The sequence below is a fragment of the Ceratotherium simum genome, chromosome 9 (genome assembly GCF_057802395.1).
Source record: "Ceratotherium simum simum isolate JZ-2026a chromosome 9, ASM5780239v1, whole genome shotgun sequence".
NCBI lineage: Eukaryota > Metazoa > Chordata > Mammalia > Perissodactyla > Rhinocerotidae > Ceratotherium > Ceratotherium simum.
In genome coordinates this window covers 20,898,780-20,916,725 of record NC_141908.1, presented here as the reverse complement: position 1 = coordinate 20,916,725, position 17,946 = coordinate 20,898,780, and the positions used below count along the sequence as shown (strand labels likewise).

At 37.6% G+C, this 17,946-nt stretch overlaps 1 protein-coding gene across 1 annotated transcript in view; it reads right to left on the bottom strand.

The window, feature by feature from the left end:
- THSD7B (thrombospondin type 1 domain containing 7B) overlaps positions 1–17,946 on the bottom strand; it is an 808,984-nt gene that overhangs the window by 172,398 nt on the left and 618,640 nt on the right. Inside the window, exon 15 of the mRNA XM_087435109.1 lies at positions 15,069–15,247. Within this exon, the coding sequence (XP_087291235.1) occupies positions 15,069–15,247 (179 nt within the window). The remainder of the gene's footprint in view (positions 1–15,068; positions 15,248–17,946) is intronic.

Here is a 17,946-nt window from a genome sequence, read left to right as displayed (position 1 = left end):
GAGAAGCACTGCCCTACCACACCAATGTCTCATAAGTGAATTTCAGGTGTGCCTGAGACACTGATGTCACCATCTCACAAAGCCTAGGGTGTCAGACCATTCACTCCTGCCACAAGTAGACTTGAAGACGTATCGCAGTTTGTCAGATGGATATTACAGAGAATTCTATACGTGTCATGAAGTTTAAAAGGTTGAAAAGTACTTGTTTGAGCTCATTGAGTTCATCCCATGACTCCTCCCAGTGATTATTTGAGGAATGGACACAAAATCCAACTTCAGCCAATGAGGTGTGAGGTGAAGTCTTCTAGAGGAGCTAGGGAGGCTCTAAAGAAATGTTATTGCTCCTAAGATTCCCCAAAGAGGGACGTTGTTATTCTTCTGGTCATTGCTGCATCAAGAGGCTATGTCTGAAACTACCGATGGCAGTTATCTTGCTAATAAACTGAGGATGAATCCCATGCCGAATATGACACAGCAGAGCTACTCAAAGAAACTATGTCCTCAGTGACATTGCTGAGCCACAGAACCAACCAAACCTGGAGCTTGCATTACCACTGGATTTCTTGTTACATGAGGTAATGTATTTCCTTATTTTTTCAGCCAATTTGGGTTGAGGGTTCTATTAGTCGCAAATTATCCTAATATAGGGGAGAAAAGGCAATTTTGCTGTTGAGGCCAGACTGGTTTCATGTATGTTTGAAGAAGGTACAGCAGTTCTGATGCCAGAAGCATTATTTCTAGAAGCGTTATCATGTATACTTTCAACCTATCCAACCACTCACTCAAGTTTCCAGGAATGCAAGTTCCCAGTGGAAACTCCTTGAGAAGTGGAGTTGAAATGAGCTTCATCAATATCTCCTCCTAGCACATCATTCATTCTCAGTGTTTGCTGAATGAATGAAAGAATGAATGAATGGCACAGGTGCACTGAATTAAAGTTGCCTTCCAAAACGTTTACAATTAGAGTTGGCCCTCTCTATCTGCGGGTTTCATAGGAAATTCACGGATATGGAGGGCCAACTGTATGTATTCACTATACTATGTCATTTTATATAAGGAACCTGAGCTTCCACAGATTTTGGTATCTGTGGAGGATCCTGGAACCAGTCCCCCATGGATACCAAGGGATGACTATACCTTAAAATTCCATTTTATTATCTCTTCTCTTTTTGAAAGCTACCAGGGCTCATTAATAAATTACTGTTGCTAAGAAGTTCCTCCCCATGTCATACACTTACATCCTTTTACCTGCTACATTACATTTCTATATGTTTCCTCCCAATGTCCCTAGCATGAGGATACAAACATAATATTTGTTGAATGATGCAAAGTAAAACACATTTAGCACCATATCATACCACCCCAAACCATGCGGCCATAAGATACCTTATATTTTGTTTTTATCCATATTCAGGGGCATTTGCACAGCCACCAGTAAGTCCCCTCATGCCTGAGGAAGAGGCAGTTGTTGGAGGCCACATGTTCAGTTAAATCATCTCCCAAAAGAGGTCACTTGCTCATGGTAAAGACCATTTGCCTTTAGTGGTGCAGGGAGAGTCACTGTCAGAAGGGACTGTTGCAGGATGAGGGCAGAGTGCCCCTTACTTGTTTTCCTAAGAGAATAATAAACATGTAGTGCACATGCGTGTCACCAATGTTTCTTACTGCACTCAGGTTCATTTGGATGGAAGAAGTGTTCAACGAAGGAAGGAACAACAATGGACTGAGAGACAGGGCCCCTGTTCTAGTCAATAATTAGGTGTCAAGTCACCTGCTTAAGCCCCAGTTATCTCATTTACAAGATGATGGGGTTGCATTAGACAGCAGTTCTCAGCCCTGGATGCACATTAGAATCACCTGGGGATTTTTAAAAACATAGACAGTTGGATCCTACCAGCATAAACTGTGATTTAATTGGTTTGGGTGGGGGAGCAGCAATATAGGGCTGCTGGAGTAATCTAATGTGCAGCCATGATTGACAACTAGTAGATTAGATACTTTTAGGTTTCTTCCTAACTTGAACTGTCTATTATTCTAGTATATGATTGTCCTGGAATGTCTCAGTTATGTTCAGTCAGATACTCTTTTTTCACGCCTGGAGAATGCCACCTACAAGTCTCACATGCCAGTCCCACCTTACTCTGCCTCCTGCTTACACCTCCTTCCAGGCAAGCAAAACTGTATCAGGTAGCAGTCATAGAGAAAAGGATACAATATGTTGCACAGCTCCTAAAGGAAAAAAGGAGGATACATGTAGGGTTGTTCTGAAGCCCTTTGAATGATCTTATTTCTATCTCATGAATCGGAGTGTAGCTTGGTCTCTGTACTCAGGTTTACTCTTTTACATTGCCTTGGTCCAGCACCCACAAAGGGCATGGAATCAGTTTCAGGGAAGACCAGATGAGATTCCCCAGCCAGATGATTATAAATCTACTTTACCCCAAATGCAAACGATTCAAAATACACATCCAACTGACCACTGGGCTATAGTAAAGTATATTTTTTATTGTAAAAAAGTGGACTTCCTGTTATGACATGCTTAGCACAGACAACACGCTATCCCTGGTAAAAAATATCAACTGAGCAATTAAGATGCCTCTAGGTACTTTAAATCACATAGGGATAATACCAGTAGCAACCTTTGACTGTGCTCTGGCCAAATGACAACTGCCAGTACCTCTGTGCCTATAAGCTTTCTCCAGAACACGGAGGAAGACTGCCTATGCTTAGCCTAAATTGTATAGACTTAGCATTCCCTTCAACCAGAGACTCAGAAATTTCCCTCTGAATATCTTAGCTTCCTGGCCCATCACGTCTGGTAAATCTTGGACACAAGATTTATGTGCTTATGTGTTTTGCACAGTCTTCCAGAGCTCCCCACAAGCTTACGCTTTGGTGGCCACTATGGTGCCTGGCTTAATAATACACCTCTGATTGGTTTATTCCCTTCTCTGTACCACTTCTTATTCACTTCCCTAACACTGTTCCCTGCACTTGATACACAATTCTTGTACTTGAATCTTGTCTCAGGCTCTGCATCTGGGAGAACCCAACCTAAGACAACAATGTTATCTGCTTTAAAGCCACTCATCAGGAACTGGGCAGTATATCTATTTTGGGGATGGCATGGAGAGACAGCCAAATATTAAAACCAAAAATAAATGAGGAAATCATTTAGTAGGAAAAGAAGAACCAAGGAAGGGTAAATGGCAGGAGGGAAGGTGGGGGGGAGGTAGAATATAATATTAAATAAGTAGTCAGGTAGGATTTAAAAATCTTTGAATTTAAATACAAAGATTTAAAAATATAAAAATACCCTTATGCAAGTATCAAATGTCCTTTTAAATGAATATAAAATTTTGGACAAAAAAATGACTTCAATACAGTTTTGTTCCCTTGCTCCAAAAACAGAGAAAACCAACAGCAATTTTACTCTGTGCTATTGCCATTCGATTTATGACACATGGTCCCTGCTGGCCCCCATTTGACATATAGTGCACTTGCAAGTCAGCTCAATTCAAACTTCTTTCCTAATAGCGATACTCAATTTACATTCAGTTCTAAGAGTGACAAGATTGTTGTCTATAAGATTGTTGTCTGTGGCTTTGGACAACCCATCTCCTGTTTGGGAACATTCTTTGGAGGCGGACTTTGCAACTGGTTCCATACCTGCTTTCAGTACAGGCAATAAGCACAGTGTCCCTTATGTTGCCATCTAAGAGAGAGATTTCTCTTCAGGAAAGAAAGCCACAACTCCCATGATTTTAATCCAATGTAGAGGGAATTTGATGAGTAACTTCCAGAGAAAGGGCAATCGAGTAAATCCAAATATCTAATTTCATTAAAGAATGTTTGGTGACTTGTAGATTGAAAGGCAATTTCTATTAAAAGACATCATATTAGACATCAATCAATTGATTTACATGATCAGCCTGAGAATGTGAAATTCTCATTCTTTATGAAAAACCCTATATAAGGGCTGATGAGGAGACAGACACATAGAAGTGACTCCTTCCTCCTGACTCGTCAGCAGCTTCCCTGGCCAGAGGGCCTTGTTAGTTTGAACATGACTCTGAGCTCAGAGAAATGTGATTGGGGCCAAATCATGAAATGTCTTATCAACTGAATTATGTGGTTTGTACTTTATCCTGAAGGTAACAAGAGATCTGTGAAAGATTTTATGTCTGACCAGATTTGTGATTTAGAAAGTTCACTGAGGCTGCTGTGTGACGACTAGCGTGGAGGGAGGAGAGGAGACGAGAGGCAGAGGAAACATGATGGTTATGAGGGTTGTTTAGGAGAGAGGGGAACAGAGCCAGCAGGAAGATAGTGCTCACACACTTGTTCTCTTTGGGAAGAGAGACATGACTTGGGAGTAGACAGCAGTCACTGATATGCTGTGATGTGAGAAGTGCTGAGATAAACATTTAACACATCCAAATGGCTTTCACATCTCTTTTCATGGTGTCAGACAAGTCATATTTCAAGTCATTATCTAGAATTATATACTATCTATATTTAGGAAGATCTGTGATAAATTACAAGTTAAAATGAAATGCCAATTATTTACTGCAGTTGAATATACGCATATCCTATGACCTAGGAAATCTACTTTTAGGTATGTACCCAACAGAAGTGCACACACATGAGCCCCAAAAGACGTGGACAAGAACTATTCATAGCAGTGTCATTTATAACAGCCCCAAACTGGAAACAACTGTCCAACCATCAACACTAAAAATGGATAAAATATGGTATATACAATAAAATAATGGGACATACACAAGGACATAACATAAAGCAATAAAAATGAACAAAATATTGCTATACATCACAACATGGATAAATCTCACAAACGTAATGCTGAGGAAGAAATGGAAGCCACAAAAGAGTATACAGTGCAGAATCCATTTATGTAAAGTGCTTTTAATGATAAAACCAATTCATAGTGTTAGAAGTCTAAATAGTAGTTCTATTTGGTGAGAGGAAGGTGGTAGTGAAGGAGGTGGAGCACAAAGGGGGCACCTGAGATGTTGATAACGTATTATTGCTTGACGTGGGTGGTAACTGAATGGGAAGGTTCATTTTGTGAAAATTCATAGAGCTCTACCCATAATGATTTGTGTATCTTCCTGCTACACTCCTTAATAAAAATGCTTATATAAATAAAGATCCAAAGAAGCACAAATTCATAGGAAATTAGTTACAAATATGTAAAAAGTTATATTCCTTTTTTGCCACTAGAAAAAAAAAATGCAATGCTGAATAAGATATTTAGGAATAAAATAAAACAGACTTCCCATATAGGAAGCAAGTGACAGTAGCTTTTACTACACATCTAAGCTGAGTTATTACAACCAAAATATGTGATTTCAAAATGTTCCAGTAGCTAAATCTAAAAAGAAAAGCAATCTGCATAACTTTGTTCTAAAAGGCAATATGGTATAGGTGAAAGCAAACTGAATTAGAAACAGAAATTATGTGTTAGAGACTGAGAAAAAATAATCCTACTCAACATATATCAACTATAAGCAATTCATATATGTCAAACAATGAGATAGGAAGTTTATGTTTATTTTCATCTTATATTAATTAATACAATAATCTTACGAGACAATTGTCGTTGTTATACCCATTTGACAGATTATGAAATTGAGACTCAGAAAGGTTAAATAATTGTCTCATGTTCCCACAGCTAGTAGATGGCAGGGCAGCATTTGAACTCAGAGCTGATGGACTCTTTTTTTTTTTTAAATTTTTTGTTTATTGCAGTAACATTGGTTTATAACATTGTAAAAATTTCAGGTGTACATCATTGTACTTCTATTTCTGCATAGATTACATCATGTTCACCACCAAAATACTAATTACAACCCATCACCACACACATGTACCCAATTATCCCTTTCACCCTCCTCCCTCCCCCCTTCCCCTCTGGTAACCACCAATCCAATCTCTGTCCCTATGTGTTTGTTTATTGTTGTTATTATCTACTACTTAATGAAGGAAATCATACGGTATTTGACCTTCTCCCTCTGACTTATTTCACTTTGCATCATGCCCTCAATGTCCATCCATGTTGTCACAAATGGCTGGATTTCATCGTTTCTTATGGCTGAGTAGTATTCCATTGTGTATATATACCACAGCTTTTTATCCATTCGTCCCTTGATGGGCACTTAGGTTGCTTCCAAGTCTTGGCTATCGTGAATAAGGCTGCAATGAACACAGGGGTGCATGTACCTTTGCAAATTGGTGTTTTCAAGTTCTTTGGATAAATACCCAACAGTGGAATAGCTGGATCATATGGTAGTTCTATCGTTGATTTTTGAGGAATCTCCATACTGTTTTCCATAGTGGCTGCACCAGTTTGCACTCCCACCAGCAGTGTATGAGAGTTCCCTTCTCTCCACAACCTCTCCAACACATGTTGTTTCCTGTCTTGTTAATTATAGCCATTCTGACGGGCATGAGGTGATATCTCATTGTAGTTTTGATTTGCATTTCCCTGATAGTTAGTGATTTTGAACATCTTTTCATGTGTCTGTTGGCCATCTGTATATCTTCTTTGGAGAATTGTCTGTTCAGGTCTTTTGCCCATTTTTTAATTGGGTTGGTAGTTTTTTTGTTGTTGAGATGCATGAGTTCTTTATATATTTTGGAGATTAAGCCCTTATCAGATGTATGGTTTGCAAATATCTTCTTCCAATTGTTAGGTTGTCTTTTCGTTTTGTTGATGGTTTCCTTTGCTGTGCAGAAGCTTTTTAGTTTGATGTAGTCCCATTTGTTTATTTTTTCTATTGTTTCTCTTGCCCGGTCAGATGTGGTGTTTGAAAAGATGTTGCTAAGACTGATGTCGAAGAGCGTACTGCCTATGTTTTCTTCTAGAACTTTCACAGTTTCAGGTCTTACATTCAAGTCTTTAATCCATTTCGAGTTAATTTTTGTGTATGGTGTAAGGTAAGAGTCTACTTTCATTTTTTTGCATATGGCTATCCAGTTTTCCCAACACCATTTGTTGAAGAGACTTTCTTTTCCCCATTGTATGTTCTTGGCTCCTTTGTCAAAGATTAGCTGTCCATAGATGTGTGGGTTTATTTCTGGGCTTTTGATTCTATTCCATTGATCTGTGTGTCTGTTTTTGTGCCAGTACCATGCTGTTTTGGTTACTATAGCTTTGTAGTATATTTTGAAATCAGGGAGTGTGATACCTCCAGCTTTGTTCTTTTTTCTCAGGATTCCTTTAGCTATTCAGGGTCTTTTGTTGTTCCATATAAATTTTAGGATTCTTTGTTCTATTTCTGTGAAAAATGTTGTTGGAACTTTGATAGGGATTGCATTGAATCTATAGATGGCTTTAGGAAGTATGGACATCTTAACTATGTTAATTCTTCCAATCCAAGAGCACGGAATATCTTTCCATTTCTTTGTGTCTTCTTCAATTTCTTTCAGAAATGTTTTATAGTTTTCGGTGTACAGATCTTTCACCTCTTTGGTTAAGTTTATTCCTAGGTATTTTATTCTTTTTGTTGCAATTGTAAATGGGATGGTATTCTTAATTTCTCTTTCTGCTACTTCGTTGTTAGTGTACAGAAATGCAACTGATTTTTGTGTGTTGATTTTGTATCCTGCAACTTTACCATATTCGTTTATTACTTCTAAAAGTTTTCTGGTGGATTCTTTAGGGTTTTCTATATATAAAATCATGTCATCTGCAAATAGTGACAGTTTCACTTCTTCCTTTCCAATTTGGATCCCTTTTATTTCTTTCTCTTGCCTGATTGCTCTGGCTAGGACTTCCAATACTATGTTAAATAGGAGTGGTGACAGTGGGCATCCTTGTCTGGTTCCTGTTCTTAGAGGGATAGCTTTCAGTTTTTCACCATTGAGGATGATATTAGCTGTGGGTTTCTCATATATGGTCTTTATTATGTTGAGGTACTTTCCTTCTATACCCATTTTATTCAGAGTTTTTATCATAAATGGATGCTGGATCTTGTCAAATGCTTTCTCTGCATCTATTGAGATGATCATGTGATTTTTGTTCTTCATTTTATTAATGTGGTGTATTACGTTGATTGATTTGCGAATGTTAAACCATCCCTGCATACCTGGAATAAATCCCACTTGATCATGGTGTATAATCTTTTTAACGTATTGTTCTATGCGATTTGCTAGTATTTTGTTGAGGATTTTCGCATCGATGTTCATCAGTGATATTGGCCTGTAATTTTCTTTCTTTGTGTTGTCCTTNTCTGGTTTTGGTATCAGGGTAATGTCAGCTTCGGAGAATGAGTTNGNGAGNNTCCCCCNCTCCTCAATGTTTTGGAAGAGTTTGAGAAGGATAGGTATTAAGTCTTCTTTGAATGTTTGGTAGAATTCACCAGGGAAGCCGTCTGGTCCTGGACTTTTATTTTTGGGGAGGTTTTTGATTACTGTTTCGATCTCCTTACTGGTGATTGGTCTATTCAAATTCTCTACTTCTTCTTGATCCAGTTTTGGAAGGTTGTATGATTCTAAGAATTTATCCATTTCTTCCAGATTGTCGAATTGGTTGGCATATAGTTTTTCATAGTATTCTCTTATAATCTTTTGTATTTCTGAGGTGTCTGTTGTAACCTCTCCTCTTTCATTTCTGATTTTACTTATTTGTGCCTTCTCTCTTTTTTTCTTGGTGAGTCTAGCTAAAGGTTTGTCTATTTTGTTGATCTTTTCAAAGAACCAGCTCTTGGTTTTATTAATTTTTTCTATTGTTTTTTTGGTCTCTATTTCATTTATTTCTGCTCTGATTTTTATTATTTCCCTTCTTCTACTGATTTTGGGCTTTGTTTGTTCTTCTGATGGACTCTTAACTCCTTATATACATCTGTGAGTGAAGTTGGGGAAGTAATTACACCCCCTCTAAGCCTTAGCATCCTCTTCTGTAAAATGGGAGGGTCCTCCCAGGTTTGCTTTGATTAGCAAACAAAGAGTAGTTGTGTTCATTGTTTAGATTAGAAAGGGCAGGCTAAGTCAACTACAGAAAAAATCTTTTCCAGAGGTGACCTCAGAAGAAATGGTAGCCTCATTGGCAAGAATCTCAATTCTGGCAGTGTTCACCAACTTGCCTAACCAGACAGCAAAATCAAACCTTTGTTAACAAATACACATTCCTGGATCCACTCTAACTGTACTGACTACAGTCTCCAGAGCAGGGGCCTGGGAAACTGTTTTTAAACCAACCCCCCCCCCCCCAACCCACGGTGATTTTTCTAGTCTTATGATCAGTAAAGGTTATGAAACAATAAACTCAGGATTTCAAAAGATTTAGACAAGCTTCTCAAAGAGACTATTTTTATCTTGACTCATGTCAGGTAGAAAAAATAAATCATGATTCAACAAATGCTTTCCTTCAGGGATCTATCATAGGATCTAGTCAGGATCTAGGTAACTTGCTTTCTGGTAATTTAATATTGGGATAAAGCTTGAAAAATCTAAAAGGTATAAACTTGCAACTAGTAGATAAATAAGTCCTGGAGATCTAATGCACAGCATAGTGATTATAGTCAACAATACCGTATTATAAACTTCAAAGCGGCTAAGAGACCAGATCTTAACTGTTCTTACCACAAAAAGGAAATGAGGATTATGTGACGTGAGAGATGTGTTAGCTAATGCTAAGGTGGTTATCATATTGCAATATATAAATGTATCAAATTAATACATTGTACATCTTAAACTTACACAATGTTGTATGTCAATTATATCTCAATTAAAAAAAAGGACTGGAGAATTAGTATGCCATTTAGAATCTTACTTTTAAACAGGTCTTAAGTAAGTTATTTAGTTATTTATTTTTAGAAGGTGCTGTACTCCCATCAGTTCACATGTGAATTTTCTAGCCAGCATGTTTAGTATGACCAAATGCTTGTGGTTCAAGTCAGATCCATAGTCTTTCAATGACTCAAGGCAGGAGGGAGGTTTCCATTCTGTATTTACAGCTTAAATGACAGGATGATTCAGGAAAGGTATGAAAAGTAGGTTCTGCCAGTATTTTTTCTAGAAAAGAACTTGAGAACTTCTACTTTAAGTACTTGGTTAAATCACAACACAGATGATGCAATTTCCTGTTGAAGCTGATGTTATCTAATATAATATTGCAGGAGTTAAGGGGCTAGGGATAACATGAGGTAAGGGAGCACATTGAAAGAGTTTCAAAGGCAAAATATGACAAAATTTCTCTGCTTTACAATTTTACAGCTGTCCCCAGCCAACCCTGAAAACCCTGCTAGAGACAGCAATAGGGACATTTGCCAAGCCAACCTAGTAAAAACATTCTAGAGGTACATAGGAACATCTTGAATAACAACTAAAAGTGAGTTTGAATACATCCAGAGTAGCAATACTCAGGATTAAAAAAACAGTAAAATGCAAGACAGAGTGGACATCAAGTATAGGAAAATTGCTTCTCATGAGTGATTCTGGCAGCTCTCAAGAAAAATGATGCAAGTTTCAAAAGATTTTAACAAGCCTGAGGGGTATTACTTTAGAATGATCAAGAGTAGGGTACGTGTGGACGCAAATGTGGCGGGAAGAGGAATCTCTTGAGAAGAAAAAACAATTTTTCTTGGAGATGGCGACAGGGCAAGAACAAAAAAGAAAAATCACCTCTCCTCTGAGCTCTATTCAGTGCAATTAGTGCAATGTCACAACTGGAGAGCACAGAGTTTGGGCTGGCAGACAGGCATAAAGGGTACAAATGGAAGAACACTAGCCCTGAGGAGCCATGTCACACTGCCTCTGAGACAGGGTGCAGGGTACCTGGGCTGTGGGATGATAGCTACTATGTTGGGGAGAGGTGAAATGTTTTAGGGGCATTTGCCTCCATTAAATACTCCCAAATAACCCTAAGGAATAAATCACTCTGCATCCCTTTACTCTATGACATACCATGTTCCATACTTAAAGCAAGTTCTTTTCAAAGGTGCAAACATCACCCTCCCCCCACCCTACCTGCCCGATGCAAGAGCATCTGAATGTACTTAATCATAGATAAGCTTGGGCTGCCTTCCATATTAATGCTCGAGACACCTTCTTGCTCATTACACTCTGGGGCTCCTGCCAAAGTACTAAGTCCCAAGTGAGCAGGACTCTGGCAGGAATGATCAGGACTAGGCTAGGATGAGTGGCAGTTGGGCTGGTTAAAAAGAAGCAAGAGGCCAAAATTGGTTAAATCAAATTAAACCTTAAGTGTAGCCATATTTTTCTGTGTAAACAAACATTCAGATAGAATGACAGTTATCCTATTTCCACATCCTAACATGATGCTAATAATTAATGAAGCAATATTAAAATGAACATAAGCTATTTCTCCATAGAAAATTTTTCTCTTCCAAAAGCCTTTTTCTAAGGAAGAAATGTTCATGCTAAAATATATCTGTATATATCTTTGGAAAGAAAGTATTCTTTAAGACATTATACTCTGCTATGAAAAATAAGATGCACTATACTCATCATTTCCAAATTTAGACCACTTCTCTTTAGGTAGAAAACACATCTTTAAAATAGCAATTGTTTCTAGGAAACACACTTATTTAATTTATATCCTCTCATTCAGTTGCAAACATAATCAAAGCTCTTTCGAAAATGTATTTAAATAGCACGCATTTTAAAAAGTATAGGTAATGAATCTCAGTGTAAGATTTTTATTCAGACACACGGTGAACACACAGATTTGTAACCTATAAACAAAATATAATTTCCTGGAACTCCCTTGTCTTCAATTGTGTAACTCATAAAGGAAAATGCAAGACCAATGGAGCTTTAATGCCCTCATATTTAATCTTCTATTAAGCAGAATTTCAAAAGAAAAAATCTACAGTATAAGTGCACTTAAATCCACTCAACACATTATAGACTAGAAAATTAAAATACATTATGTATTTTAGTATGCACAGCAGAGTCAAGGGCATCAGCCACTTGACCTGATAATCCAATAAACTATTTAGAAGAAGCTTTCCACCCAGATAAAAGCTTTGGGTAAGCTGCATACTCCAGCTATTTAGCATCACAAATATTCCTGGCAGAAAGCTACTCAAGTATTGCTGTCACTTTGGCACTTCTAGAGAAAGAGCCATCATATGTTGATAGATTTTGGATTAAAAGGGAGGCTTTTTATGAGAGATTATAAATATTGATCCCACTAACAGATTCAGAACAGTTTATGAGCTTGCGTACATAACACCAACCTTTCCATTTATATCACTGAGTTAGATTTCAATGGGGATCCAAACACCTGGGATTTTTCAGGCAAATCTTGAAAGACTCTTTGGGCAATGATAATTTGGAGGTTCTTATTTCTTTCTTCTAGAAGAGCTCATGTTTTTGAGAATTTGAATGACAAATCACAACATAAGAGACCAAAGTTCTAATACATTTTTTCTCTCTGTGGAACTAGCCACCCACTCATCCAGAGAGAAGGCTTCTTTTCAAATAAAGCATCCAATGAATATAATTTGACAATCCACAAGATAGTGTACTAGGGGCTGGAATGAGTCACAATAGTAGAAAGACAGCCCTTGCCCTCAAAAAGACCTTGTGCTCTAAAGAGAAAAGAAGGAGAATGAAGAAGCACGTGCAGGTATACTAACATTTACATAGGCAAATGCATAACATATACAGACACACAGGAAGTTCAATATTTTTTTAATGAACAGCATGTTAGGCTCAGCCTGACATATACCGAATTTTCCTCATGCACAGGTACTAAAGATATGTGCCTCTCTTACTGCTATAATTTGGTTATATATTTTTTTAAGCTCTTACTTATGGGTGAATGGATGATAGGGTATTAATCTGGTTCCAAAAATAGGAAAATAAATCTAAACCTAAAAACCAATTCAAAAGGAGACAAATAACCTAAGGCCAGTAGTAAAATTGAACTTTACAAAAGAGCCTCAGTGGGTGTACCTCTAACTAGATCATATTTCCAGCTTAGAGAAACAAATAGCGGTCTCTTCTAAAGAAGAATTGCCATAAATAATAGAAGCTGGGAAATATTTCCTAAATAACGAAAATTCCTGACAACCCAATTTATTTTGAGATGAATTAAGAAAATATGGATAACTTCAAACAAATTTCTACATATAACATCACACACACAGAAAGGGAATTCTATATGAGAGCAAATATATAATGAAGTCACCACAGATTGCTTTCCACAAATATACTTACAGGTAAACATGTGCTTGCTTTAGAAAAGGAATTGCTCTGAGGAGAATTTCTTTTAAATTTAGGATTTTTCACAATAGTATTTACCTTGCCATTCACAGACTTACAAGTGAGAGGGAGGGCTTACTATTTATTGCCCTGATCAACTAACTTACCCTAAAATATAAAGTACGGATTACAGTGAAGTTTTTTGATTCAAATTTAATTAAACCACATATATGCTAGATATCTGAAACCTCTTTATATCAGAACATATGCCATACTAAATTTTATTTCTGATCATTAAATCCCAGGATTCATTTCTGAGCATCACAACAAACAAATGTCTTTGGAATGCTACAATTCCCTTCCTTTGAACTTAAGGAAGAAACACCTCCTGCAGACAGGCCCACGCTCATTTAATTTTCACTTATGGAATTTAGCTAAATTATTCTTGAACTTTGGCTTAGTTTTTAGCTTGTACTGCTTCTTAAGATTACAAGTTTTATATGTCAATTAAGTGTTTAGAACAAGTTTCCTTTAAGTCACAATGGGCGTACGAGTACCTCTGTCCTATTCAAACTCTCAAATTTGATAGATATGTTTCTGTATACATTTGCCTTCGCACACTGAGAATATTGTCTCAGAGTCTTTGCTCAAATGAAGTTCTTTTATTCCCTTGATAATTTCCTAGTTCATAAAATTAGCATATTAAAATTAGCGTTTAACAGGAGTGTTATAAAGGCTTAGCGCATTGATGGTTTTGAGGAAGATATAAGAATTATTATACATTATTTATAACCATAGATGCCTAGTAGTTATTTTCCATCTTAAAGGCCTGAAAAATCCCCTAGGGAGGGTGAAATCGTTTCCAGCAAAGTGTTCACTTGAAAGTCTTCCTCTTGACCATACGCCTGTATTATTCCTTTCTTTGTGCTACTTAAAGTAAGGTTTATCTCCTCTGACTCTCTCTGCTCTAATTATTTCCCTCTTGTTTTCGTTAATCATATCTCACTCTTCCCTTCACTAAACTACTGTACTTGTGGAGTTATTTTGCAACTTTTATGTCGATCTTATGATCCTCTGCCTTGTTTTCCCCAATAGCTTTGCATCTTTGAGGGAAGAAACTATGGTCATTATTTTACAACATAACCTTAAAAAACAAGACTAGCATAATACTCTGCCCTGTCTTAGAACCTAAATATTTTTGGCTGGAATGACAATTTTTCATTTTCAGTGGTTATGTGTCTTTTAAAACTTAGGAAAAAATAGCTAGAGATACTGGTCTTGAATTGACAAACAATATAGTACTAGTACTAGACACACTAGTAGTAGTACTAGACACACTATTCAAATTAATTAAGAATATTCAAATATAATTAAGAATGCTTAGGATGGCAATTTTATTAGACATCTATATAGAAGGGGATCATTCAAGGTTCCATTTATGAAAACAGCTTTGACTTTTGGGGAAACAGGTAGAGCTCAGAAGACACTTGAAGAGCTGTGGGAATATTGGCCAGATTCAGAACAAAGAAAATTAGGATGAAGAGTTAGGTGTATATACACACACACACATCACCTTTATAATATCATGATTAATCAAATTACACTTCAAGATCATTTGAAAATGAATTAGATTTAATTTTTATAAACATTATTAGTGTTAATAATACCAAATTGGTCTCGGCATTTCCTAGGAGTGGGCAAGGCTTCTATTACTAATTCTATTATATTAATTTCTTCCCTCTTAACCCCTCTTCTGAATTTGTGATAACTTTTTATAAGCTACTTATAACAAGATAATGACTTCAATTTCAATAAAAAATAATAAAAGAGATAATTTTCCAGCTTTTTATTTCTTGCTTCATGCACTTTACCTGATTCTTGAGATCCAATTTGGGACATGGGCGACCTCCATTGTAAGGTTTTTCTTTTAGCCATTTGGATCGAATTCTCACTCCAATCCCACAAGATGAACTGCAAGACCCCCAAATAGACCAATCGCTTAACTTGCAATCAAATGGGCAGGGGATGACACATTCTTCTTGAATATAACCTGAAAGAAAAACATTTAAGACAAGGGAGGAAAGTCTGGTCAAAATGTACTGATCAAATTTACTTTCTGTTTCCATTAGCACAGCTCAGATTGCTGAACAGTGTCGCTGCAGTGGCTTCAATAATTTTCTACTCAAATAGACGTTTAAGAGATAGACATGTATGATTCCATCTGCATTCCAAATTTGTGCCCTCTGTTTACTTCATAGGCAATTCTGGGATGGAAGGAGCAAGGAAAAGTACAGTTAGTCCTGCTTTCTGATAAGAAGAAATGAAGCAGTTCAGGGCTAATGTGGGTACTATCTCCCCTCACTGGACCCTGCATCCTATAATTCATCTGGGAACAGGGAGCATAACAGAGTCGATCTTTCTTAGTGGCTTTCATCTGCAAGGCTTTCACTAGGAAAGATCTTGATTCTCACTTCTAGGTAGTGTGATTTGATGGTGGGAGGAAGATAGAAAGCAGACCACTAGTTAGGAAGAGCAGGATATTACTGCAAGAAGAAAGTAGGGGAATAGTGAAAGGTTGTATAATGAGATATTGGACTGGAATCAAGAAATACGGGTTGAAATGCAGATGCTCTAGCTTTACTTGGTCTTGCTCCTGTCCTCAGCCTACTTCTTGCTACAATTTTTCTCTGGATGATCTCCTTATCCAACCATCACCTCTACTGATCACTACCAAATATATATTTCCAATTCTGATCTCTCTATTGAGTTCTATACCACCTACTGATCCACTGTAATTGGATGCTCAACTACCCCCCAAATTCAACATGCCTAAAACTGAGGCCATCAGTTTCCTTCCAAAATATTCTTATTCTCATGTATTCCTCATCTTAATTAACTGTAACATATCCGATTCATGTACCTTAGTGTACATGCCTGTATAATCTCTTTCCCTTGTGTTTGGGCAGGATCTGTAAAGATGATAGGCTGTCACTCCCTTGTGATGGTATGTGGCAAAGGGGAAGAGAACTCACAGGTATAATTAACATACAAAATCAGTTTATTTTGAGTTAATCAAAGGGAGTTTATCCTGGGTAGGACTGACTTTATCAAGTGAAAACCCTTAAAAGAGTGACTAGGCCATTTTTGTGGAGAAAGAGATTCTCCTGCTGGCCTCAAAGAAGCAAACAGCCATGCTATGAAAGGCCTATGGGGTGGCCACCTAGCAGGAGACTGTGAGCAGTCTCTAGGAGCTGAGGGCAACCCCTGGCCATCAGCTAGCAAGAACACAGGGGCCTCTGCCCTATAGGTGCATAGGGATGAATTCTGCCAACAATTCCAAGAGAGCTTGGAAGAGGAGCTTTCCCCGGTCAAGCCTCTGCTGAGACCTCAGCCTTGGCCCACACCTTGATTATAGCCTGCTGAGATTCTTAAGCAGAGAATCTAGAGAAGCCAGGCCTATACTCCTGACTCATGGAAACTGTGAGATAATAAATATTTTGAGCTGCTAAATTGGTGCTAATTTGTTATGCAGCAGTTGAAAATTAACAGATTACCCAAAATAAAAATCTCACAGTTGTCTTAGACCTTCCTACATCATTTTACACATATATTAATAGGTGTTATAAGTTCCTATGTTGAAATAACAAAAATACGTCCCCTAATCTACAATTCCTCTGTCAGTCCCTTGTTCAAGATCTTACTGTTCTGGCCCAGAATACTGCAATATTTTCTCCACTAGTCTCCTTTTTTCCTAATCATTCTCTTTTGGTACGGGTCAGTCACTCTGAGGAAAAAGTTACTTTTCTAAAATACATAATAACTTACGCTACTCCTCCTCCTTTTAAAACCTTTGCCGATTCTCCACTGCCTTAAAAATAAAGCACCAACCACCTTGAAAAAACTATAAGATTCTTTACAGGAGGTTCTAAATAAGGATTTTCAACCTTGGCTGTATAATATATTCCCATTGCCCAGGAAAATTTGCAGACCAATTTGACCAGAGTCTCAGAGGACGAGAGCTAGGCATCAGTAGTTTTCAAAGATCCCCAGGGTATTCTAATGTTCAGTCAAGGCTGAGAACCACCTCCCTAACTTGTTTTCTCCCTGCCCTTCCCTCTGGTATATCTTGAAATCTGTCTACATAGATTACTCCCACTTCTCCCATAATATTCATGCTTTTCCTCATGCAAAAACTCTGCTCTTTCTCTAACCAGTTCAGCCCTCCTGGTTCATTACTTCAATCATTTTCTTTCCAATATAGTTGACCACCCAGCCCCATCGTTCTTCTGTCATGCCAGTCAGGCAAAACATCAGACCTACACTAGTCCAACTGTTTTCTACTCTATTCTTAACACTGGACTACCAAGCAGAGATGAAGAAAATGCTAATACCACACGGGGACACTTCCATGTGTAGTCTCTGTCTTCAACCAAGTTCTCACACTGCCTGGGGATTCATCTGAGTTTTCTTCTCACAACCATTCCACATTACAGCCTTCCCAAACCTTCTCTACCTGTCTTCAAACTTTTAAGACCTCACCCAGAAAGACCTTTTAAGATGTTTCCCAGAAAAAAATACAAAGAAATGAATAAGAACTTATTCAATTTCCTATAAATATATCTGTATGCATTCCCATTTTTGTTCCTCTTTCTTCATAGTACAATGGAAAAGGCATCCATTTCCTATATTAGGCACACTTTCAGCACTTGATCTCTCTCCAAGCTCTTTCAGGACCTTGTTTCCTTGTTG